General features: G+C 41.6%; 1 protein-coding gene across 6 annotated transcripts in view; it reads left to right on the top strand.

Annotated features, from left to right (window-relative positions):
* The window catches only part of ERBIN (erbb2 interacting protein), a 516,286-nt gene that overhangs the window by 270,580 nt on the left and 223,051 nt on the right, over positions 1-22,655 (top strand). For 5 of the 6 annotated variants that reach the window (XM_033930041.1, XM_033930031.1, XM_033930056.1 and 2 more), the window contains 2 exons: positions 5,306-5,380; positions 7,661-7,805. In XM_033930041.1, coding sequence (XP_033785932.1) covers positions 5,306-5,380; positions 7,661-7,805 — 220 coding nt within the window. Of the gene's footprint in view, positions 1-5,305; positions 5,381-7,660; positions 7,806-17,964; positions 18,071-22,655 lie in introns of those variants that run through there. The other variant, XM_033930074.1, reaches the window with a different exon arrangement.

The raw sequence follows: 22,655 nt of genomic DNA, 5'->3' as shown, positions 1-22,655 counted from the left end.
ACCTTTGTATGGCCTCAACTCAGAAGACCTCTCAAATGCTTTAGTAACATAACATTCAAATTCTGGATTTTTTTTGAAAAATTAAATCTTGGGTTTCTATCTGTTGAAATCCTGAAATCTAAGACTATGTTGTCATATTCTTTCCCATATCTAAGAGCTAAAATTTGGAATATTCTCTCAATTAATATTCTGTACAAAACCTCCTGATCCTCTTCCTCTGTTTTCCATCTCTGTAAATAATACTATTATCGTTCGTCTCCTCTGCTCACAGCATTGGAGTTGTCTTCGACTCTGACCTCTCATTTTCTACATACATCCAACAGACTGCTAAAGTCTGTCGCTTCTATCTCTACTATATGACAAGCATTCAAAACATAATTCACCATGCTGCACACTAGAATCAGAGATGTCCAGCCCACAGGCCGCATGCGGCCCTGTGAAGTATTTTGTGCGGCCCTGCTCACGCTCGAGGGTGATGTGGTGTTTTCCTCTGCCGCCCCCGGGTGTTTACTGTCTTGCCAGCTCCCTCCTCCGTCTTGCTGCAGCGTTTGCTCAAAGCCGCGAGCAGCAGATCCTATGTGCCTCTTGCGGCTGACCCGGAAGTGTTCCCTCTGACGTCGTGACGTCAGAGGATACGCTTCCAGATCAGCCGCAGGAGGCGCGTGGAAGCCGCTGCCTACGGCTTTGAGTGAACGCTGCAGGAATATGGAGGAGGAAGCAGGCAAGACGGTAAACACCTGGGGGCGGCAGAGGAAAACACCGCATCACCCTCGAGCGTGAGCGGGGCCGCATGCGTCTTGCAGAGAGAAGCCCATCCAGTGGTTTCTAGTCCCGAAGGGCAGCGCAGAGTTCATTCATTCTCCCCACCACCTTCCCTCCCTCCCCTCCTTCTGTACAGCTCATAGATTTGAGGGAACTTCAGGGACTAAGCCCTCTCTTCTCCAGTCTCATAATGATCCAAGCTTGTCCCCTGTGCTAAAATAATCTTTAAAATCAATGAGCTTTGGAACTGGGAGTTACAGACACCAGCAGCGGTTAGCCCTTTAGGAGAAGGCAGAGAGGGCTGGGGGCAGCAGTGAAGGAGACAGAATGAAGGGAAAGATAGAGGGGAGCATGAGCCATAAGATGGAAGAATGGAGGGAGTGAAGGAAAGAGATGCCAGAGGTGAGGGAGATAATAGAAAGGGAGAATTGGGTGTCTGAGAGAGGGAAAGAGATGGTGCAATTGGGGAGATAAAGAAAGAGGAGAACTGTTGGGCAGAGAGAGGAGGGATGGAGACAGAGAGAGAATTATTGAACATGGTGGTGGGAGAGGAGTGAGGTAGAGATGCATGGGCGCAGGGAGAAGAGGGCGAACATGCTGGGCCGAGGAAGCCTCCTGGACCTTTTTGGGGGGTGGGGGGAGGGTATTAAAAGAAGTACCAGATTGGGCGTGGGGGGAGAGCTTATGGAACCAGAAACAGAGGACAGAGAGAGAGATGGTAGGTAATGGGCTGAAGGGACAGCAGTTGGACCTGGGGTAGTGTGGAGGAAGAGGGAAAGAGATATTTGAGGGAGAACTGTTGGGAAGAGAAAGAAATAAATGGTGGACCTGGGGAAGGGAGGCAGGCAGGGGAAGAGATGGGATGGGGGCAGTTGGGAAGAGAAAGGGAGAGAAGTTGGATCTGGGGATGGAAGGGAGAAATGTTAGGCCTGTGGATGGAAGGCAGAGAGAAGCAGCATCTCTCTCTTTTTTTTTTCTCCATTTCATTCAGCATCAAGGGGGGAGGGAAGAAGAAAAAGAGAGGGAGCAAAATGTTGGACCATGGAGATAGAGGAGGAGAGATGGAACCATGGATGGGCAGGAGAGAAGAGAGCTGGGATAAGATGATGCTAGGGGATGGAAAGAAAGGGACAGAGAATTATAGCCTGACCAGTGGAGAGAGAGAGAGGGGGATTCTGAAAGTGGTGAGCCATGTGGATGAGGTCAAAATGGAGATGACAAGATGAGTGAGAGCAGTGAGTACAGTGGTAGAAATGTGGTAATAGGGAGTAGATAGAAGGGAATAGAAGGCTGAGAAAGGAGTGAGATGGAAAATGGGAGAGCTAGAGACTGAGAGAAGATGGAGAATTGAGAGATAGCTGAACATTTAAAAAGAAGAAGGGTGAGAAAGAAGGCAAGATTTGAGTAGACAAAGGCAGAAAAGAAAAACTTAAGAAAGCTGAAAGGGAAAAATCAATACGTTGGAGACAGGCATAAGAAGGAAATGGAACGAGAGAAGAGGAGAAAAAAAATTAACAGACATGGGAAAAAGAATCAGTTGAAGATAGAGAAAAAGCAGAAAGAGAAACTGGGACCAAGATAATGGAAAAACAAAACATCCAGACAATAAGGTAGAAAAAATTGTTTTGAATTTATTAACTGGAATATGTTAGCTTTGGGATATGTGCATCACAATTATTTTTGTATTCATTGGCTTAGTCATATACAGCTGATTTGGGAGAGGGACTGGAGCCCAAAATTAGTGGATGGGCACCAAAGTTTCTCTCTGCCTGAGTGCAATTTATAAATACTTGAGCTAGTGGGGATTCCTAACTGAAGACATCTTCCTCCAGTCTGGCAACTCAAAATCTGCAAGCTTTGCATCCAATGGCAATATCATCAAGCTGCCCCTGCTTTCATGCATGCATGAAAGCCGCAGGGAGGAGGGCAGGCAGCAGCTCTGCAATATTGCTGCCATTTGCAGAACTTGGAAAGTTGGAGGGGGAGGAGGTGGCCGTCAGTTGGTGAGGCTTGGGGATCCCTACTAGCTACAGCAGGGCAGATATTCATTTTGAGGGAGCCTAAGCTCAAAGTGGGAGGCCCAAAAAAGCAGTAATATTTACCCTGATTAAACAATCCTCCACATGCACTGCTGACAGCTGATTCAGCATCCCCGCTCTGATGAAGCTCACCTCTGAAGAGGCTCACCGTAGCTGTAATAGAAGTGAATGGGAGAGAACCAGGAGCGTGCATCCCTGCTCATCAGAATGGGGATGTGGAAGCCTGTGGCTGCTCCCACTGTCAGCGGTGTACGTGGAGAATCACTCAGTCCGGATAAGTAGTACTGCTTTTTTGGGTTCCTCTCCACAGTGTCCCTTTAATGAAGGTTTAATATTAGATACATACATCTTCTATATTAGTGATTGCAAATTTGGGACCTGCTCAACCTTTTTTTGGCTCATCAGCTAGTGTTAGTGTTTGTGCAGCCCCAGAAATTTTTTTTTCGGCCAATGCGGCCCAGGGAAGCCAAAAGGTTGAACACCCCTGCTTTAAATCATCCTAATGGAGCACAAAAAATGGAGAAAAGACCTGAGTGTCCACAAGGGATTCAAAACAATAAAGAATACCCCCAGACAAACTTGTCTCAATTAGGTTTAATTCAATATTGAGGCAAGATGACATATCCTCGTCAGAAAAACATCACTTATATGTAGTAATCTTTAAAAAATGTTACTATAATATTTTCTCAAAGTATTTAATAATTGTACTACATATCTAAAGAATGAAAAGTAGAAAAAGCTTAACTTATTCAAAGTCTCATCCACCATGGCATCCAATAGAGGAGAACAGAGTACTTAGTATCTCTCAAGTTTTGCGGTTCTCAGCCGCCACTACAATCCATTTAGTCCACTCCCGTCATAAAATTTCCATCTTCTATCTCTACAACATCACCAAAATTTGCCTCTTCCTTTCTGAGCAAAATACCAGGGCCCTTGCCAACACACTTATAATCTCACACTTAGACTACTACAATCTATTTCTAACAGGTCTCCCGCTGAACCGCCTCTCCTCCAGCTGCATGACTTGTCTACTGCCAACTTTGCTACATTCACCTTACTCCTCTCCTCAAATTACTTCACTGTCTCCCTATCTGCCTCTGCATACAGTTCAAACTCCTATTACTAACCTACAAGTGTGTTCATGCTGCACCCCATCAGTATCTTTCATCTCTTCTTATATGCCTCAATCAGAATTCCATTCCTCAGATAAGCTGCTTTTATCTGTACCCTTCTCCTCCAATTCCAGACTTCGTTCCTTTCATCTGGCTGCCCCATATGCCTGGAACAAAGTACTTGAGCTTGTCCGTCACACCCCTTCCCTTGTTTAAAAACAGACTGAAAACCCACCTTTTTGATATAGCTTCCAATCCAAAACCCTACTTCCCCCTAACTGTATCCCCCACCCTGGCATCCTGTTTGTCTGTCTTGTCTGTTTTTTTTAGGTAGTCCCTGCTCGAAAGAGCTTACAATCTCCTTTGTGACTTTGTACAGCACTGCATATGTCTGAAAACATTCTAAAAATAGTAGTAGTAGTAGTAGTAGTAGTAGTAAAGTACTGAAATATGCTTTAGTAAACTTAGTTCTGTCTTTTTAAGAGAAGTGAATAGGTATTCCAAATCATAAGTTTAGCATTCTTTTCATAAAAAGATAATGTTATGAAAGAGGAAGTGGAAACCAAGGCAGTATGGTTCAGACAACATGATTTAACAAGGAGAGAAAAATAAAAGGTCATAAGGGTTGTGCAGGTTCAAGGAAGGCTGCGATATCTGGTCCTGGCCTAACCAGAGTACTGTAAATGTGTTTGGGGTGGAAGCACAAGGAATACAAATACTGTAAAATTCATGTGACAGGGAAACTAAACTCTAATTTACAGGCTTGGCCACAGATAGATGAAACCTGATAAGAAAGGCTATGGTGTCTCCACACCTGCATGCTTCACATTTCTAGCTTTTGCCTCTTTCAAAACATCCCAAATAGCAATCAAAACAACTCAGAACTGCTTGTTATTCCTTTGTGTTCCTTTATATTGGCAAGCAACTAAGGGGAAAAGTGATGTTAAATGAGGAATGAATCATAATCTAGCTGGTACTGATACATTTCTTAGTGGTTTAGGATAAGTTTTTTAGAGCCAGTGAGGATTTCAGTTTGGATGAGATTGTTTTATGTTTTGTTTATAAAGATGTAAAGTGCTTTTGTTAGATCATTTAATCTATAAAAATTGCACAAATGGAAATTTAAAGAAATAAAAATTTCGGATTTGGCTCCTCAGTGTGTGTGTGTGTATGTAGGTTTGAGACAGGTTAAAGAATTATATATCCAACTTCTAGGACTACTCCCCTCTAAAATCAATATTAGTTCCAAGTACCATTTTTAACTTTATTGTATTTTACATTATAGATTTCCTCTCATACTGGAGTAATAGCCGAACAGGTCCTCTGTTGAATACCACAGCAGTTTTAACATAAGTTTTGCTTTTCTTTTTTTTTTCCTTTCTTTTTCCATAGCCTGAAGTACTTGAGCAACTGAGTGGGTTGAAGGAGCTATGGATGGATGGAAATAGGTTGATATTCATACCAGGGGTAAGCTTTCACTTTGCTTAAAATTTTTTTTAAAAAATGCTTTTTAATCATAATTTTAATTTTATCAAAGTAGATAAAAGTAGTGCTTAAGAGTCTCTCAACAGTAAAACAAGACTAGAAAGTTGAATTCAAGTTCATTCTGAGGCTGTGAATGGCTCTAGAGCAGTGGTCTCAAACTCAAACCCTTTGCAGGTCACATTTTGGATTTGTAGGTACTTGGAGAACCGCAGAAAAAATAGTTAATGTTTTATTAAAGAAATGACAATTTTTTCTTCTTAGCTATTTCTGGGCAGGAATCCAAAGATCTACCCGGTACTGTGCTTTGGTTCCAACTGCCAAAATCTCCGTTAAACCTACTGCAGCCCATCTACACCCTCCCAGCCATTGAAGCCCTCCCCAGCCCATCCTCCATCAAACGGCCATATACAGACACAGACCGTGCAAGTCTGCCCAGTACTGGCCTTAGTTCAATTTTTAATATTATTTACTGATTCTAGATCCTCTGTGTTCATCCCACGCTTCTTTGAACTCAGTCACAGTTTTAAAGTATTTATTGATATTATAAAATTATAAATTCTCTTTTTAAAGAAGCCTATCCATCTATACCAGTGGTCTCAAACACGCGGCCCCCCCCAGGGACTATTTTGCAGCCCGCAATCTGTCCTTGCCTAAAGCAGGGGTCCCCAATCTGCTTCCCTTCCCACTGCCCTCCCCCAAGCCACCGCAATCGGGGAACAGGCCAGCGCCCGAGGTCTTAGCTCTCCCTGCATATCTTCCCCAGATTGGAGCCGACCAATTCTCGCCACCCGATGTCAATTCTAACAGGGAGGAAGTTCCGGGCCAGCCAATCGCTGCCTGGCTGGCTCGGAAGTTCCTCTCCGATGTTAGAATTGGTCGGCCCCGCGCTGGGGAAGATAAGCAGGGAAAGTTAAGACCTCGGCGCTGGCCTGTTCCCCGATTGTGGTGGCGGTGGCCTGTTCCCCAATGGTGGTGGCTTGGGGGAGGGCAGGGAGAAGTAAAGAAAGAAAGGGGGAAAGGGAGACAGAAAGAAAGAAGGGAAACGGGGCATGGAGAGAGAAAGACAGAAAGAAAGGGCGGGCATGGAGAAAGAAAAAAGAAAGAAAGGGGGCACAGAGAGAGAGAGAAAGACAGACATATAGAAAGAATAGGGGCATGGATAGCGAGATAAAGAAAGAAGAGGGCAGGGTGAAAGAAATAAAAAGTTGGGGGTGGGAAGGAGACAGATGCCAGACCAGGGGAAAGGAAGGAAGGAAGGAGGGAGGGAGAGAAAGGAAAGAAAGAGATGTCAGACCATGGAAATAGGGACAGAAGAAGAGAGAGATAGAAGATAGAAGGGAAGGTAAGACATGCAAATGTAGATTTTGAAAAGAAAGCAGAAAAATTGAATATTAAGTTAATGCCAAAGATGGATGCAAGGCAGAAAGTGAAGACGGAGAGAAAACCATTCAAAGGACAAGAAGACCCTGGAAACATAGTTTAATGCACAGAAAAATAAAGTCACCAGACAACAAAGGTAGGGAAAATGATTTTATTTTCAATATAGTGATTGAAATGTGTCAGTTTTGAGAAAGGAAAGATATTAACCTTTAAATGTGAGAGCTGCAGAAAAAATAGGGTACTTGGAGGGCCGCAGAAAAAATACTTAATGACAATTTTGCATAAGGTAAAACTCTTTATAGTTTATAAATCTTTCCTTTAACTATTTTTTCTGCGGCCCTCCAAGTACCTACAAATCCAAAATGTGGCTCCACTAAGGGCTTGAGTTTGAGACCACTGATCTATACTATCTATTATACTGTACCTTCTTTTCCCTTAGAGATCCTTTGTACTTATCCCAAGCTTTTGCCTCCATCTGTATTCATACAATCTTTCCACAAATTACTTTGGTGATTTATGAAGAGACTGTATATGCACACATATGTAACAAAAGCCTTTAACTAGAAAGTGTTCTTCAACCTCTGGGCATATAGCAGATGATCCCGTTAGGATATTAAAAAAGTGCTAGTATTGCTGACACTGATTCTGTGACAGTATTTACTTCTCCAATAGTCATGCCCTCTGATGTTTTCACAACATGGTTCTATTGGGTATTTGGTTTGCATGACTCAATAAAAGACTTAAGAACTTTACCTCTGGGTTGCTGACCCTTATTTGGATCCCCCTATGTGATGATATCTAAGCAGAGAGTACAGGCCTTTTGAGGCCTTTTTCCCCTAGATAGTTTGATAACCTACTAATAACCTTTTGTCTTTTTCACAGTTCCTGGGCCGGTTGAAACACTTGACCTATTTGGATGTTTCTAAAAATAATATAGAGACCCTTGAAGAAGGAATTTCAGAATGTGAAAGCCTTCAGGACCTGCTACTGTCTAGTAACTCACTGCAGCAGTTACCAGAGTCCATCGGTTTGTATTGTGTTTCAATAAATACACGTCACCTAGACTAAAGAGCGAAACAAATAATTTGAACCCAGAACATTATAAAACAGAGTACAAGTCTCCCATCATATTTGCAGGGATTAGGGGTTCAGCCCCCTTATGAATACCAACAATTCACAAATAACTTTAGGGCCACCAGACTTTAATTCTTAATCTCCACCTGAAACTGACAACAGGATGGAAAAGGTGGTTTGAAAAAAGTTGCAGGGAACTGAACATTCCCACTGTAAAGTCTCGGCGCTTGCCTTGTTTTCTCCATTGTGATGTAAGCAGCTTATTTGTAACATGATTTCCTCACTCACACACATTTCCCCCTAGTCACAAACACAGAAAAAAATCACCCCAAGCTCAGAATCTTATTTTAGAAGCATTTCTCGGTCAAAAGATCTATTTTATTTTTTACCTGATGAGTTTATAAGCTAATTTTCTTACCAGTTTTTTCTCTCTTCTGTGTATAGAAACATACAAACATGATGTCAGATAAAGGCCAAATGGCCCATCCAGTCTGCCCATCCACAGTAACCATTATCTTTTCCTCTCTCTAAGAGATCCCATGTGCCTATCCCAGGCTCTCTTGGTATCAGAAACAGTGTCTGTCTCCACCGCCTCTACCGGGAGACTGTTCCATGCATCTACCACCCTTTCTGTAAAAAAAGTATTTCCTTAGATTACTCCTCTTAACTTCATCCTATGCCTTCTTATTACAGAGCTTCCTTTCAAATGAAAGAGACTCTACTCATGTGCATTTATGCCATGTAGGTATTTAAACGTCTCTATCATATCTCTCCTCTCCCACCTTTCTTATATAGATTGAGATCTTTAAGTCTGTCCCCATACGCCTTAGACAAAGACCATGCACCATTTTAGTAGCTTTCCTCTGGACCGACTCCATCCTTTTTATATCTTTTTTTAAGGTGCAATCTCCAGAATTGCACACACTATTCTAAGTGAAGTCTCACCAAAGTCTTATACAGGGGCATCAATACCTCCTTTTTCCTATTGGCCATAACTCTCCCTATGCAACATAGCATCCTTCTAGCTTTCGCTGTCCCCTTTTCAACCTGTATGCCCAACTTAAGATCATCACATACAGTCACACCCAAGTCCTGCTCTTCTGTCTTACACATAAGTTCTTCACCCCCTAAATTGTACCATTCCCTCGGGTTTTTGCAGCCAAATGCATGACCATTACCATCTTTAGCAATGGCTTTAGTAATAAGAACATAAGAAGTTGCCTCCACTGGGTCAGACCAGAGGTCCATTGCGCTAAGCGGTCCACACCCGCAGCGGCCCATCAGGTCCATGACCTGTTAAGTGGTCCCTGACTTTCCTATAACCTATCTCTACTTTTTATCTGTACCCCTCAATCCCCTTATCCTTCAGGAATTTATCTAAACCTTCCTTGAACCCCCAGTAGCGTGCTCTGCCCTATCACAACCTTTGGGAGCGCGTTCCATGTGTCCACCACCCTCTGAGTAAAGAAGAACTTCCTAGCATTTGTTCTAAACCTGTCCCCTTTCAATTTCTCCGAGTGCCCCCTTGTACTTGTGGTTCCCCATAGTTTGAAGAATCTGTCCCTGTCTACCTTCTCTATGCCTTTCAGGATTTTAAAGGTTTCTATCATGTCTCCTCTAAGTCTCCACTTTTCCAGGGAGAATAGCCCCAGCTTTTCCAACCTGTCAGCGTAAGAAAAGTTTTCCATACCTCTTATCAATTTAGTTGCTCTTCTCTGGACTCCCTCAAGCATTGCCATGTCCTTTTTGAGGTACGGTGACCAGTACTGGACACAGTACTCCAGATGCGGGCGCACCATTGTACGATACAGCGGCATGATGACTTCCTTCGTCCTGGTTGTGATGCCCTTTTTGATAATACCCAACATTCTGGTTTTTTTACATTTATACATATACACAATACACACAGTTTTCTCACCATCCCTAGTTTGCTTTCATTTAAATTACTTTCCTCCTCGCCATTTTTTTCCTTTTTATTTCTTTTTCCAAATTGTCTTTCTGCTTTTTCATTTTGTCTGCTCAACAATTACCACTTTCAGGCACACATCCGTGTTAAGACTTACCTAATGCTGTCTCTATGTAGCTCAATGTATTGATGGAACACTCGCAAATAACCAAAGTTGCGAATGCCAAACCTGCAAATATGGAGGGAGGCCTGAAATTAGTTTTGATAGTTTTGTAAAAGGTCTTAGGTAACATATTTTATAATTGTAGTAAACACACAGAAACAGTACCACACCCACCCACCTGCCTAGTAACCTTATGCTTACATTTTTACTATCAAATATTCTTTTTGTCCTGCCCTTTCTTAAATTGATCCTATTTTTGTCATAAACTCTCATATATATCCCTCTTGCATCATTGTTTTTGAGAGGAAATGTTTTTGCTCCAGACTTCTATTATGAGATTGTTTTGGAAATTTGTGTCTTTAAAAAAAATGTTTGTCTGTTTTGCACAGCATTTGTTTTTGAGATGTTGTACTTGCATTTATCCTAGGACAAGCAGGCAGCATATTCTCACATATGGGTGACGTAATCCACAGAGCCCATTATGGACAGTTGGCAAGTGAACTGTTACTTTAAGTTGAAAAACTTTGCGAGTGCCTTCCCGCCCGATGCCAGCTCGAGCCCCTCAGTTCTTCATTTTCAGCGGAGTAAATGTTTGTTTTCATTGAACTCCATTCAGTTTTTATTGCCTTCCTGCTTCACGTCTTATTTTCTATTCTATGTTTTCTTTCAAGTTTAGTAATTCGGTTTTATTTTTGATGGGTTTTCTCTAAAAAAAAAAAAAAAAAAAAAGAGAGAGAGAAAACTTTTCTGTCAAAGACCTCTTCTGTCCATGGCGATGGCTTATGCAGAGGTAGTTACATTTTTTTGTTGTTGCTGGATGGTGAGAAAACTGCATGTACTGTGCATATGTATAAATGTTAAAAAAAAAAAAAAAATCTCTTCAATTACTAAAGCCATTGCTAAGAGAAAAAACTGGGACAAACTGATAAGTATCTTGCATGGTCTCTATTACCCATTATCTATTCCAAGCAAAGCTATCCTAAATGCTGCTGAATCACTCAACTCATGATGGCTTCATTACACTACTATCTAACACTATTTCTTATGTTTTACTGGTCCTGCTACAAAAGCTGGTTAACTGAGGCACTTCACTCTACCCCAATTCCAATCCTCTTAAGGCCTCGCCCTACCAACCCAGAACCCTACATGTCCACCCATCTTCATTTATGACTGCCCTGAAGGGGGCCCTTTCCAAATCCCGGTTGTTCCCCCCTCACGAAAATCAAAGAGACCTTACAATAAAAAACACCGATCATTGAGGAAAGTTCCCTACTCAGCTCCTGCCAACTCCCCCCACCACCAAAAGGTCCAAGATTTCTACTTAAACATCCGATCTATCAGGAACAAATCACAGCTGGTTAAAGATTGGCTTGAGGAGACCAACTCTGACTTTGTTCTTTTAACCGAAACATGGTTGATCTCCGACAATGATATCATAATTCGTGAGTGTCTCCCACCGGGGTATAAAATTATATCTCATCCTAGAACCTGGGGAAGAGGGGGAGGACTAGCCATCATAGCAAAAGATTCATTTGAGTCCATCATCTTAGCCTCAAAATCCTTAACGGATCTCGAAATTCTTTCCTGTAAACTCCAGTCGGCCCAGTTAGAAGAAGGCCTAATTATAATGCTATTTTATATCCCTCCCAAGAAATGGCCCACCGCCAAAGACAACTTCTCTGAATTCCTCCTCACTAACTCAATTACAGGTCCCTACAACCTACTGATCGGCAATCTGAACATTCACCTAAAACAGGTAGAGCAAACTGACCCCAAAGACTTACTATCCTTCATCACTTCATTAAACTTCTTCGTGCCGAACCCAGAAAAGACCCATCAAAAAGGTCACCAACTAGACCTAGTAACCTTCTCCTCCAAAGAACAAGTCTACCCAAAAATTCTCTGGGAGCAAGCCATTTGGACTGATTCCTTATGGTCAGACCACCAATTATGCAACTTCCAACTTAGCTGGCAAGAAAGATGCTCCCCATCCAATCCCAAGGTGGCTAAAAGGACCAAAAAAGTGGTAGCCACAAGAGGCTTAGTAAATCCGGTGGAATTGTGGTCACACTACGACATCGCGGCCAACCCAGATCCTGACTCATTTACGGCAGATTCCTGGACCAACTTGAGTATGCAGATCCTAAACAAAATGGCCCCCATAAAATCAAGGAAACTGAGAAACAATAATCTGGACGGCTGGTGTGACGCCGAACTAGGAACGGCGAAACAGGAGTTATGAAAACTTGAAAGATTATGGCTGAAATCTGGAGATAGTCAAGAGAGAGTGAATTGGAGAACGAAATTAAGAGTATAAAAAACTCATAACAACTAACGCACTAACTATTACGCACAAAAAATCAGTTCTCCAAATACAGACATCAAAAATCTTTTCAAACTAGTTAATAATCTTTACGACATTCAGACCTTATCCTGCCCTACCTTAGACTCCCTACCTTCAGCCAATGCCCTAGCCGAATTCTTCATCAATAAAATCTCCAACCTGAGATCCACCCTTTCGGTCCCCACATCCAACCATCTGAACTACCCAGTTGCTCAACTCAATGACGAACCTAGATTAGATATGATCTGGAACACTTTTACCACCCCCACCTGGCAACAATTTTGCAAGTTCTACTCAAAATATGCTGATTCCTATTGCAAAGACTGTTGCCCTCCTAATGTGATGAAATTTACCCCGGTCACCTTCAAAGCCAAGTTATACACCTGGCTTTCTTCCCTTCTACGGTCAGGTACTTTTCCAGAGACCCTAGGCCAGATCCTGATCACCCCGATAGTAAAAAATCCCAAAGAATCAATCAAATTGTCTTCAAATTACAGACCCATCGCAAACATTCCCTTTGTAAAGTTGATGGAAGGCCTGGTCAACCAGGACTTAGTAACCTATCTGGACAAATTCAGCATGCTAAATGACTACCAATCAGGTTTTCGTTCGGGTACAGCACTGAAACTGTCATCGCCTCACTGCTAGATTCCCTCCACAGCTTAGCCAGGGCTCAAGTGCACTGGTCCTGCAATTCTATCTAAGCAGTGCCTTAGACTTAGTTGATCATACTATTCTTATGGATTGTTTGGAGTCAATCGGTCTCTCTGGTAATGTGTTAAAATGGTTCCAGGGTTTTCTGAGCAAACAATCTTACCAAGTTTACAGCGACAACACTTACTCCTTCAGCTGGGTAAACTCGTGTGGAGTCCCGCAGGGCTCCCCCTATCCCCCACACTGTTCAACATTTACCTTGCCGCACTGGGGAACCTATTGCAAAGTTTAAAAATCAAATTCTACATCTATGCTGGCGACATCACCTTAGTCCTTCCCCTAACAAACCTATCCCCTGAGACAAAGAACCACCTGGCATCCATATTAAAGCAAATCGAACTATGGATGGCCGAATTCAAATTAAAACTCAATTCAGAAAAAACCAAATTCTTCCTGGCGAGTCCAAATGACAAAATCAAAGGTTCATCAATTTCCTTGAATGGTCAAGTCTTTCCGATTACAGATTCAATAAAAATTCTGGGAGTAACTGGACAGCTACCTTACCCTTGAAGCTCACACCAACTTGCTGGTCAGAAAAGGCTTCTCAACATTGTGGAAATTAAGAACTATTAGAAAGTACTTCGATGTCGTCTCATTCCGCTTACTGGTGCAATCCTCCATTCTAAGCTCACTCGACTACTGTAACATCATTTATCTAGGATCTTTCAAAAAAATCACTCGAAGACTCCGAATCATCCAAAACTCGGCAATCCGACTGATCTTTAGGTTAAAAAACTGGGAACACCTAACTTCCTACTACCAAAAACTCCACTGGCTGCCCCTCGAAGCGAGAGTGATGTTCAAATTTGCCTGTCTCTGTTTCAAATTCATTCTAGGTTTGGCCCCCATGTACTTGATTCCCTATTTCAATCTAGAATGTCCATCCAGACCCACACGCAGAGTCCATCTATTCAACCACCCAACACTAAAGGCCTGCCGTTACATAAGATACCTGAGCAGAACACTCGCTTTCCAAGCAGGTCAAATGAACGATTGGTTGGGTAACATTATCACGCACTCCTCTTCCTACCTAAGTTTCAGAAAACTTGTAAAAACAAACTTGTTCAAACAATTTGTAACCGTCCTCTTAAGCCCTACCTCTCCATCTCCAACCGAAGTGTTCCCAAGATCTCTCTTGCTTCACCTCTGTATCATGCTATCCTGTATTTTGATGATCTTACACTGTACCTATATTCGCTGATTGTGAGCTCTTCTTTGTTGTAAACCGCCTCGAACTACCACGGCTTCGGCGGTATATAAGAATAAAATTATTATTATTATTATTATATACACATCCCCTTCACCTTCTGTACCAGTTATGTATTAGAATGGATAAAATTTGACTGTAACTATGTAAAAAGAGTTTTGTTCTGCCCCCCATTTTTAAAATGTTATATGCTTTGAAGCTTTTGATATTGCGTACATAACAAAAATTTAATAAACTTGAACTTGAAACTTGGGTAAAAAAAAAAATAGATTTTTTTGACCGAGAAATGCCTCAAAAATAAGATTCTAAGCTTGGGGTGATTTTTTTTGTTTGTTTGTTTGTAAATAGGGGAAAATGTGTGCGAGTGAGGAAATAATTTTACAGTGGGCGAAACTGAATGGTTCTGTTGTTGATGTTGTACTAAAATAAAAACAAAAAAAAAATCCAAATGGTCTGCAGCAAAACACAATGAGAACGAACAAAGTAAAAACAGCAGCCTGCATCTTGTCTATGTTGTACTCGCATATCTCTGTCATTTTCTCCTCTTCTCTAATGTATACATATTTAGGACTTTTAAATTTTACCTGATAAAGTTTATGCTGACTTCTCAACATAGTTATCCACTGAATTACATCTAGTCTGTTCATTAATTGTATCCTTTAAAATTGAGTGCAGCACTCAATCTGCCTGGTTCTATGGGTGACAGTAGGCAGTCCTTGTCTTAACCACCTCTTTGCCATATCATTGTTTGCTAACATTGAGGTATTCTGATATAACCTCCTAGATCACTCTCCAGTTAGTACTATGCAGTACCACTTATTTCTCTACCCCCATAAACATTTCCCTTCCTAAATACTCTTTTACCCTTGTTTTTCTAACATTTTTATTTTCCATAACAGACAGACATATGTCACAACATACTTTTTGACTAGATGCCCCAGCGCCTCCCTTCTTCCCCCTTGCCCAATCCCAATGCATCTCTCATAACATTCTCAAGTATTCTAGCAAGGCAAACTGATCTTTTTTACTCTGAGGGAAAGGGATGTTACCAGTGGTGTACTATCAGCTTCATTTCTTGGGCCTGTTCTTTTTGACATTTTTGTAAGCGATATTGCTGTAAGGCTGTCGGGTAAGATTTGCTTCTTTGCGGATGATACCAAAATCTGCAATAGAATAGACACCTCTAATGGTGTGAATAATATGAGGAAGGTCCTAGCGAACCTTGAAGAGTGGTCTGAAATTTGGCAGCTAAGAATTAATGCTAAGAAATATAAGGTCATGCATTTGGGCTGCAAAACCCAAGGGAACAGTACAGTTTAAGGGGTGAAGAACTTTTTGTGCACAAAGTAGAAAAGTAGTGGGCTAAACTGAAAGGAGCTATTATGAAAGCGACAAACCTTTATATTAAGAAGGTATATAAAGGTGAAAAGAAGGCCACTTTGGTTCTCAAAAGCAGTAGCTGAAAAGGTAAAAGAAAAAAGGGTAGCCTTCATGAATTATAAGATGTTGTAGAAAGAGAGAGACAGGCAAAAATATATGGAAAAGCTATGAAAAACTGTCAAAAGCAAAGATACAAATGGAAGAAAAGATAGCTGATATGGTAAAATTGGGAGACAAAACGTTTCTTAGAAATATAAGTGATAGGAAGAAGTGCCAAAATGGCATAGTGAGGCTTAAGGGTGAAGAGGACAAATATGCAGAAACCGATAAGGACAAGGCTGAACTGCATAACAATTATTTCTGTTCTGTGTTCATAGACAAAAGCCTCAGGGGTAGGACCGCAGAAAACAAACGCAAATGGAAATAGAAGTGTAGTAGATCCAGAAAGATTCTCAGAAGATGGTGTTCGTGAGAAGTTAGCTAAATTAAAAATAGACAAGGCAATGGGGCCTGATGGCATACATCCCAGGGTACTCAAGGAACTCGGAAAGGTTCTGGCGGCTCCATTGTCTCATCTTTTTAATGCTTCTTTAGAGACTGGTGTGGTTCCAGAGGACTAAAGAAGGGCGGATGTGGTCCCCTTGCACAAGAGTGGAAGTAAGGAGGAGGTTAGAACTTACAGGCCAGTTAGTTTGACCTTGGTAATGAGTAAACTAATGGAAACACTTCTTAAACAGAGGATAGTGAGATTTCTAGAATTGAATAGACTGCAGGACTCAAAGCAGCATGGTTTTACAAGAGGCAGGTCTTGTCAGACAAATGTGATTGATGAGCTATTGGGCTAGATGAACCATTTTTCTGATCCAGTAAGGCCATTCTTAATACTTATTGTATACAAATTTTGATAGTATGTGAATTGTACCTTTGTTTCCTCTTTCCTGTATAACATCTCCAATTGGTCTCCCTTTAGTTTAATTACTGTATTTCTACTCAAATTTTGTTTGCATTCTTTGTGTTCCTTCTGTTTGGTTCCAAACTCAAGCTCACTCTAACTTGTCACTATTTTTATTTTCTAATCCCTTATTTTTTTTATTAATTTCTCCCGCCCCTATTTTTTTCTTTCAGGACCTCCATGTTACATATACACTCCTCTTTTATCATTGCCTTTAGGCCTTCCCACGTTATATCTAATTCCACTGTATCACTGAACTGTAGGTACTCCTGTATACTATTTTTCAGTATCCATCACTTCTTAGTCTTTCAGTAATCCTTCATTCAGTCTTCAGAATAATTTCATTCTCTGCAAAGCCAACCCGAATATGCCTCCTAGCTCCCATCCCACTAGTGCATGGCCTGACCATATATCTGTGTACTTAACCAGCATTAGCAATGATCCCCTGTCTCCCAGCAGCATGTTGATAATGTGAGTAATGACCATGAGAGTAGTGCATGAATTCTGCTATGGTTGTGGTGATTTCCATAAGTCAGAAGTTATACTCTTTTATAAGCTTCATTAGGTTTAGAATTATCTCGCGCCCCCCCCCCCCCCCTTTTCTTCAGCCCACTTCTTTGAAGCTGCTTTCAATTCCAAACTCCAACCCACTTGCTAAGCACCAATATCTTTCTTAGTAACATAGTAAATGATGGCAGATAAAGATCTGAACAGTCCATTCAGTCTGTCCATAAGTTATACCCATTAAAAATACATGTCTTTTCATTCCCTCTGTAATTTTCCCACCTGAGAACTGTGTATAGATGCACCTTCTTATTCAGTTTGTTTTGACGAGATTGTAAGCTCTTCTATGATTTGATGTACAGCGCTGCATAGGTCTAGTAGCACTATAGAAATAAGTAGTAGGAGTAGTAGTACTGTTGATCTCAGTTTGTATTCAGTACTCAATTAAATTCCCCCCTACTATCAGCTTCCCTTGCATTTTCCCATTGGAATTCTCCAAGTTCATTTAGGATTTTCTCTCCCGCCCAGTGGACAGAGCTTCTTGGGCGGCTTACAATCTAAACTTAAAATAGCATTAAAACAAAGACTAAAAACACTTTACCTGCAATAAGAAATTGTTCAGTAACAATATTGCTCCTTGTGCTGTTTTCTTGCCCTACCTATCCCTACATACTATTTTGACATCGTATAGTGCATTGCTGTTTTTTGTTGTTGTAATTGGATAAACTGAAAAAAGCAGCAAGGTCCAATTCATGTCTTATTCATTGGGGCAACAAAGGACAGATATGACTATAAATAGTTTGGTTAATTTGTAGACAAAAATAAAGTGGACCTGTAGAACTAAGGGAGAGGAAGGAAGATGGGGCAATGGGCAATAGGAGAAAAGGGGCTGCTCTGCATCAGGCTCACCCTTCCTCTCCTCTTCCCCTGCAGGCTGCCTGGAAGGGAGGGGCAGGAGCAGAACACCCCTGCTGCTCTGGAGTCTGATAAGAAGTGGCAGAACTGCAATTGCTTTCCAGGCCATACCCCCAGATATTAAACCCTGGCTGTAAGGCACACTGTCCTATAACATTTTTGTTTGTTTGTTTTTATGTATGATACTTCTTGCACAGTTCGGTTCTAGAGATACAGGGCATAAAAGTTTGGGACAGACACTCCATTTCAAAATGGTACAAGCAAACTGATTTATGATGCATTAAATTAGATGTGCCATTTCCTTCAGTTTGGCCCATAATTTTTATCTGAATAAAAGGATTTAGATTATTTTGAGACTCAAATTCAGGAGCAATTAAAGAAAACAAATCTTTTGTTTGCCATAAAGAATTATGATGAGCCACCTAAGATTATTTCTAACATCATGTATTTGAATATTTTACAGACCTAGGTGAAACCTCTTTTTAGACAATATACACAAAGAAATTATTGCATCCAGAATATAAGAATTGCTATACTGCCTCTGACCAAACGTCTATATAGCCCAGAGGTCAGCAACCTTTTTAAAGCAAAGAGCCATTTTATTTTTAAAGCTTGACCCAAGATTTATAAAGAGCCACAATGGGTAGAGAAGGGGGTTTGAGATATGATTTTAATGTGATATGGGTGTATATATATTTACAAAGAGGCAGGTGTCTGACTGCTGCTTCATCTGTATCTTCTCTCACAGGGTCCAGTTGCCCTAGAGCAGGGGTAGGCAATTCCAGTCCTCGAGAGCCGGAGCCAGGTCAGGTTTTCAGGATATCCACAATAAATATGCATGAGATAGATTTGCATCTCAAGGAAGCAGTGAATGCAAATCCATCTCATACATATTCATTGTGGATATCCTGAAAACCTGACCTGGCTCCAACTCTCGAGGACCGGAATTGCCTACCCCTGCCCTAAAGGACTACTGGAATGCTTTGGGCTTAAGGCATGGCTCTTGAGTGTGAGGCCTTGAAGAAATTGAGTTACTCAGAGATGTTCATAGCGACTCTCCTATGTTCTAAGAAGCCAGCGACTGTGGCGGCCTGTACCAAGACCTGGAAAATGTTGAGCGTTGGTGTCACAGGAGTAGTTGGAACCATTGAGAGCCCCTATGGCTGTAGTCCTAGCATTCCTGCAAGTGGGTATCTAAGGTGGTTGGTTCCTATAAAGTGCAGGTAGCAGGGTTATACTGCTTTAGGGATTGAGTGGATAGAGTTTCTTTAGCTTCTCATCCAGATGTAGCCAGATTTCTGAAGGGGATGCTGTGACTGCATCCCTCTGTGTGATGACCTTTTCCAGCTTGGAACCTTAACATGGTTTTGCATAGTCTCACTAAGATGCATATGAGCCTTTACAGGAGGATCTGACTATAAAAACAATTTTCCTAGTGGTCATCACCTTAGCATGAAGAGTCTCGATTACAGGTACTCCCATTCAGAGAGATGTTCCTCAAGTTTATGGAGGCCGGGTTTACACTGTCCAGTTCCCTCGTTTTTGCTGAAGGTGGTGTCTGCCTTCCATGTCAAAACCTTTCTGAAAATCTAAACATATTGTTTCAGCTGCTTCACCTTTTATCCACATGTTAATTCACACCTTTGGAAAAAAAAAAAAAAGAGTAGTGGAATGCCCAGTACTGTAACATCCTAGCTATCTTGTTAGCGGTTGACGCTGAGAGAGCATTTGACCGGATACACTGGGACTTTGTTCCTCTCCTCCATGAGATCCAATAAGGCAGTATTCTAGCGCTCTTCGGGCCAACGGAAGCATGAGTGAAGCTTTCCCTCAGCTACTGCATTGTGCCTAAGCAGGGACAGGAAGCAGTAGCAGAGGGAAAGCTGCCAGCCGTGGAAGGCAGCATGTTTACTTCACTTACACTGCTGGCGGCCCGAAGAGTGAAAGAGCAGCTGCAGTGATGGATCCCACCATCCTCAGATCCACCATCTCTCCTTTTCTCAACTACCCTTTCATCCAGCATCTCTCCCTCCTTCCCCACCACTCCAGGGTCTAACATCTATCCCTTTCTCTTCACAACTGTCCTATCCAGTATCTCTATTCCCCTCCCTGCACACCACCCCTTGGGTCCAACTTCTCTCCTTTTCTTTTCCCTCCTTCCATCCCATTTTTCACCATCTCTCTTCTGTTTTCAGACCCATTATTTCTTTCCCTCCAGCTCTCCCCCTCAGTCCGTCATATGTCCCTCTCTTTGGACCCTCCCTCCATGTACTTTTAATACCTATACCAGGGGGCCCCCCAAAGGCCGGCATGCCTTCCCCCTTATCTCCACCATTATCCGGCGTCTTCCGGTCTCACTTTAAAAACTAAATTACGGCCTGTAGAGGATCGCCAATGCACTTTCCATCTGCCGCGGTCCGTCGCAGACCAAAACAGGACATTAGGTCAGAGGAGGGGTGGGACAGTGGTAGAGGGAAAGTGCATCAGTGATCCTCCGCAGGCCTTAGTTTTTAAAGTGAGATTGGTAGGTGAATCGGGCAGCACTAGCTTGTGGGTCCAGATGGCTTCACTCCTTCCCTATCGCTGGCACTAACCTTACAGAGCGAGCCATCGAACACAGGCTTGCTTAATGATGCTCGTGGCCTTCACTCTACTGGGCTCCTCCTTATGAAGCAACTTCCTTTCTTTGGGAAAAAAGGAAGTTGTGTCATAAGGAGGAGCCCGGCAGAAAAAAGGCTACAAGCATCATCAAGCAAGCCTGTGTTCAATGGCTCGCTCTGCAAGGTTTGTGCCAGCTACAGGGAGGGAGGGAGGGAAGCTGTCTGGACCCAAAGCGAAGGGATGAACTGGAGCCGTTGGATCCACGAGCCGGGGTTAGGCTGGGCTGGAGCCGTTAGACCCACGACGGGAGTGCCTGGATCCTCTGAACATGTGTTGGTGGGATATCGGGGGAACTGTGGTGGGTGGGTTCCCTGCAAGAACAAAGCTTTTTTACTGCTCCACAGAGCAGTGAAAAGGGTTGTCCCCATTCTGGTGGTGAACAAATATAAATTTTACCCGTTCCTGCGGTTTTACTGCGGTCACCCACGGTTAGCCACAGAGAAGGGTCACCATGTCATTCTCTACTGTGTTCCACTGTAGAGGGGGAGGAGTTTTTAAGTTCTTAAAGAGAGATTCTTCTGCTGTTGACGGAAAAGGGGAATCGACAGCTCAAGTGTGGACTACAAGTGTATCCTAACAGAACCCGGATTATCGAGATAAGAACCTATTCTGTTAGACTGTTTGGGTGTGGCAGTCAAAACCCTAAAGAAATTCCAGGACTTTCTTCCTTCTTGAACATAGAGATTGCTACTTATATACATGTCCCTGTGAAGTAACAGGGTGCAAGATTTCTTTACTTTTCATAATTAAAGAGTTTTTCTTTACCACGTGTGTCTGTCTGGCTGTGTGGGCACAGGCCTGAACCCAAACCCCACTTGCGCTGTTACATATCTACCTTTTTAATATCCTATGATTGTAACTAAAGTTTAGAGTAAGACGAAAAAATATTATTTAAACAAGCCGATAACTAGTTTTTGCTGGTTTTGTAATTAAAACAGATTTTGTGAATAAACTCTCTTCTATCCAAAACTAAGTCGCTAAATCTCCTAGCAAAGTAATGTTCATTTTCCCAGAGTCTTCCTCTACTCTCAGCATTTTTTTTTCAAAAGTGTGACGCCCATTATCATTGTTGACTAAAGCCTCGGTTTTTACTTGACTATCAGGCTAAAATGATGGAAGAGTCATGATTTAATTGTTTCTAACAATATCTTCAGATTAGATACAGGGATGATATTTGTAGTTGGATCAAATGATTTCAACCATATTAATAATTTTCCCTCAATCCACAATTAACTTGAAATTTGTTCACAAAGGTTATGATTAAGGCATCAAATATAGTTGGGTTTAGCATAGATTTAGACAAGATGCTGAAGAAAGAATAAATGGTTACTAGTCAGGTAGACTCGAGAAAATCATTGGTTATGCCTGGGAATGATTAAAAAGGAATGACTTTTCTAGGCAGACTACATGGCCAATATGATCTTTATCTGCCTTCATTTTTTATGTTTTTTATGTTACTCTTTAGCATCTCGATGACCTAAATTAGTCACTATCTGAGACAAAATGCTGGGCTTGATGGACCTTTGATCTGAACCAGTATGGCACGTTTCATGATTATTAATGAAGTTTCATGATTATTAATAAAGTTAGAATGTCATAAAATGAGCTGCTGTATATTTTTTAATGAAAAAAGTTATTTATTTCAAACTACTTTTTGTCAGGTTTTGCATATTCTTAAGAAAATTCTCCTTTATCTTCTTGCTATGATATACTGCTTGGCATATTTGACATACTCTGTGATAATGCCATGGAGTTGCTGTTACAGGACAGCTGGTTCTGTAATATGAAGAAAGCTTCATATTATATATAGATAGATAGATCGATAGATATAAATATAGCTGATTTGTTTAAAATAATTTTTAGTATTAAGAAGCAGTGGACTTTTTGCCTGACACAATATGTGATTTCACATAACTGACTTTCTAGTCTGCAGGATGAAGTGCAGGAGTTACTAGAATGAATCATAAATTATAGACTATTGGAAAGTATATCATGAAAAATATTAGTGGGTTCTGAAATTTATGATATCAGACTTTCTGTGGGATAAAGTATGGTGA

This window comes from Geotrypetes seraphini, chromosome 1, assembly GCF_902459505.1.
Source record: "Geotrypetes seraphini chromosome 1, aGeoSer1.1, whole genome shotgun sequence".
Classification (NCBI taxonomy): Eukaryota; Metazoa; Chordata; class Amphibia; order Gymnophiona; family Dermophiidae; genus Geotrypetes; species Geotrypetes seraphini.
Note: the sequence above shows the minus strand (reverse complement) of the source record. Positions and strands in the feature narration are given on the sequence as shown.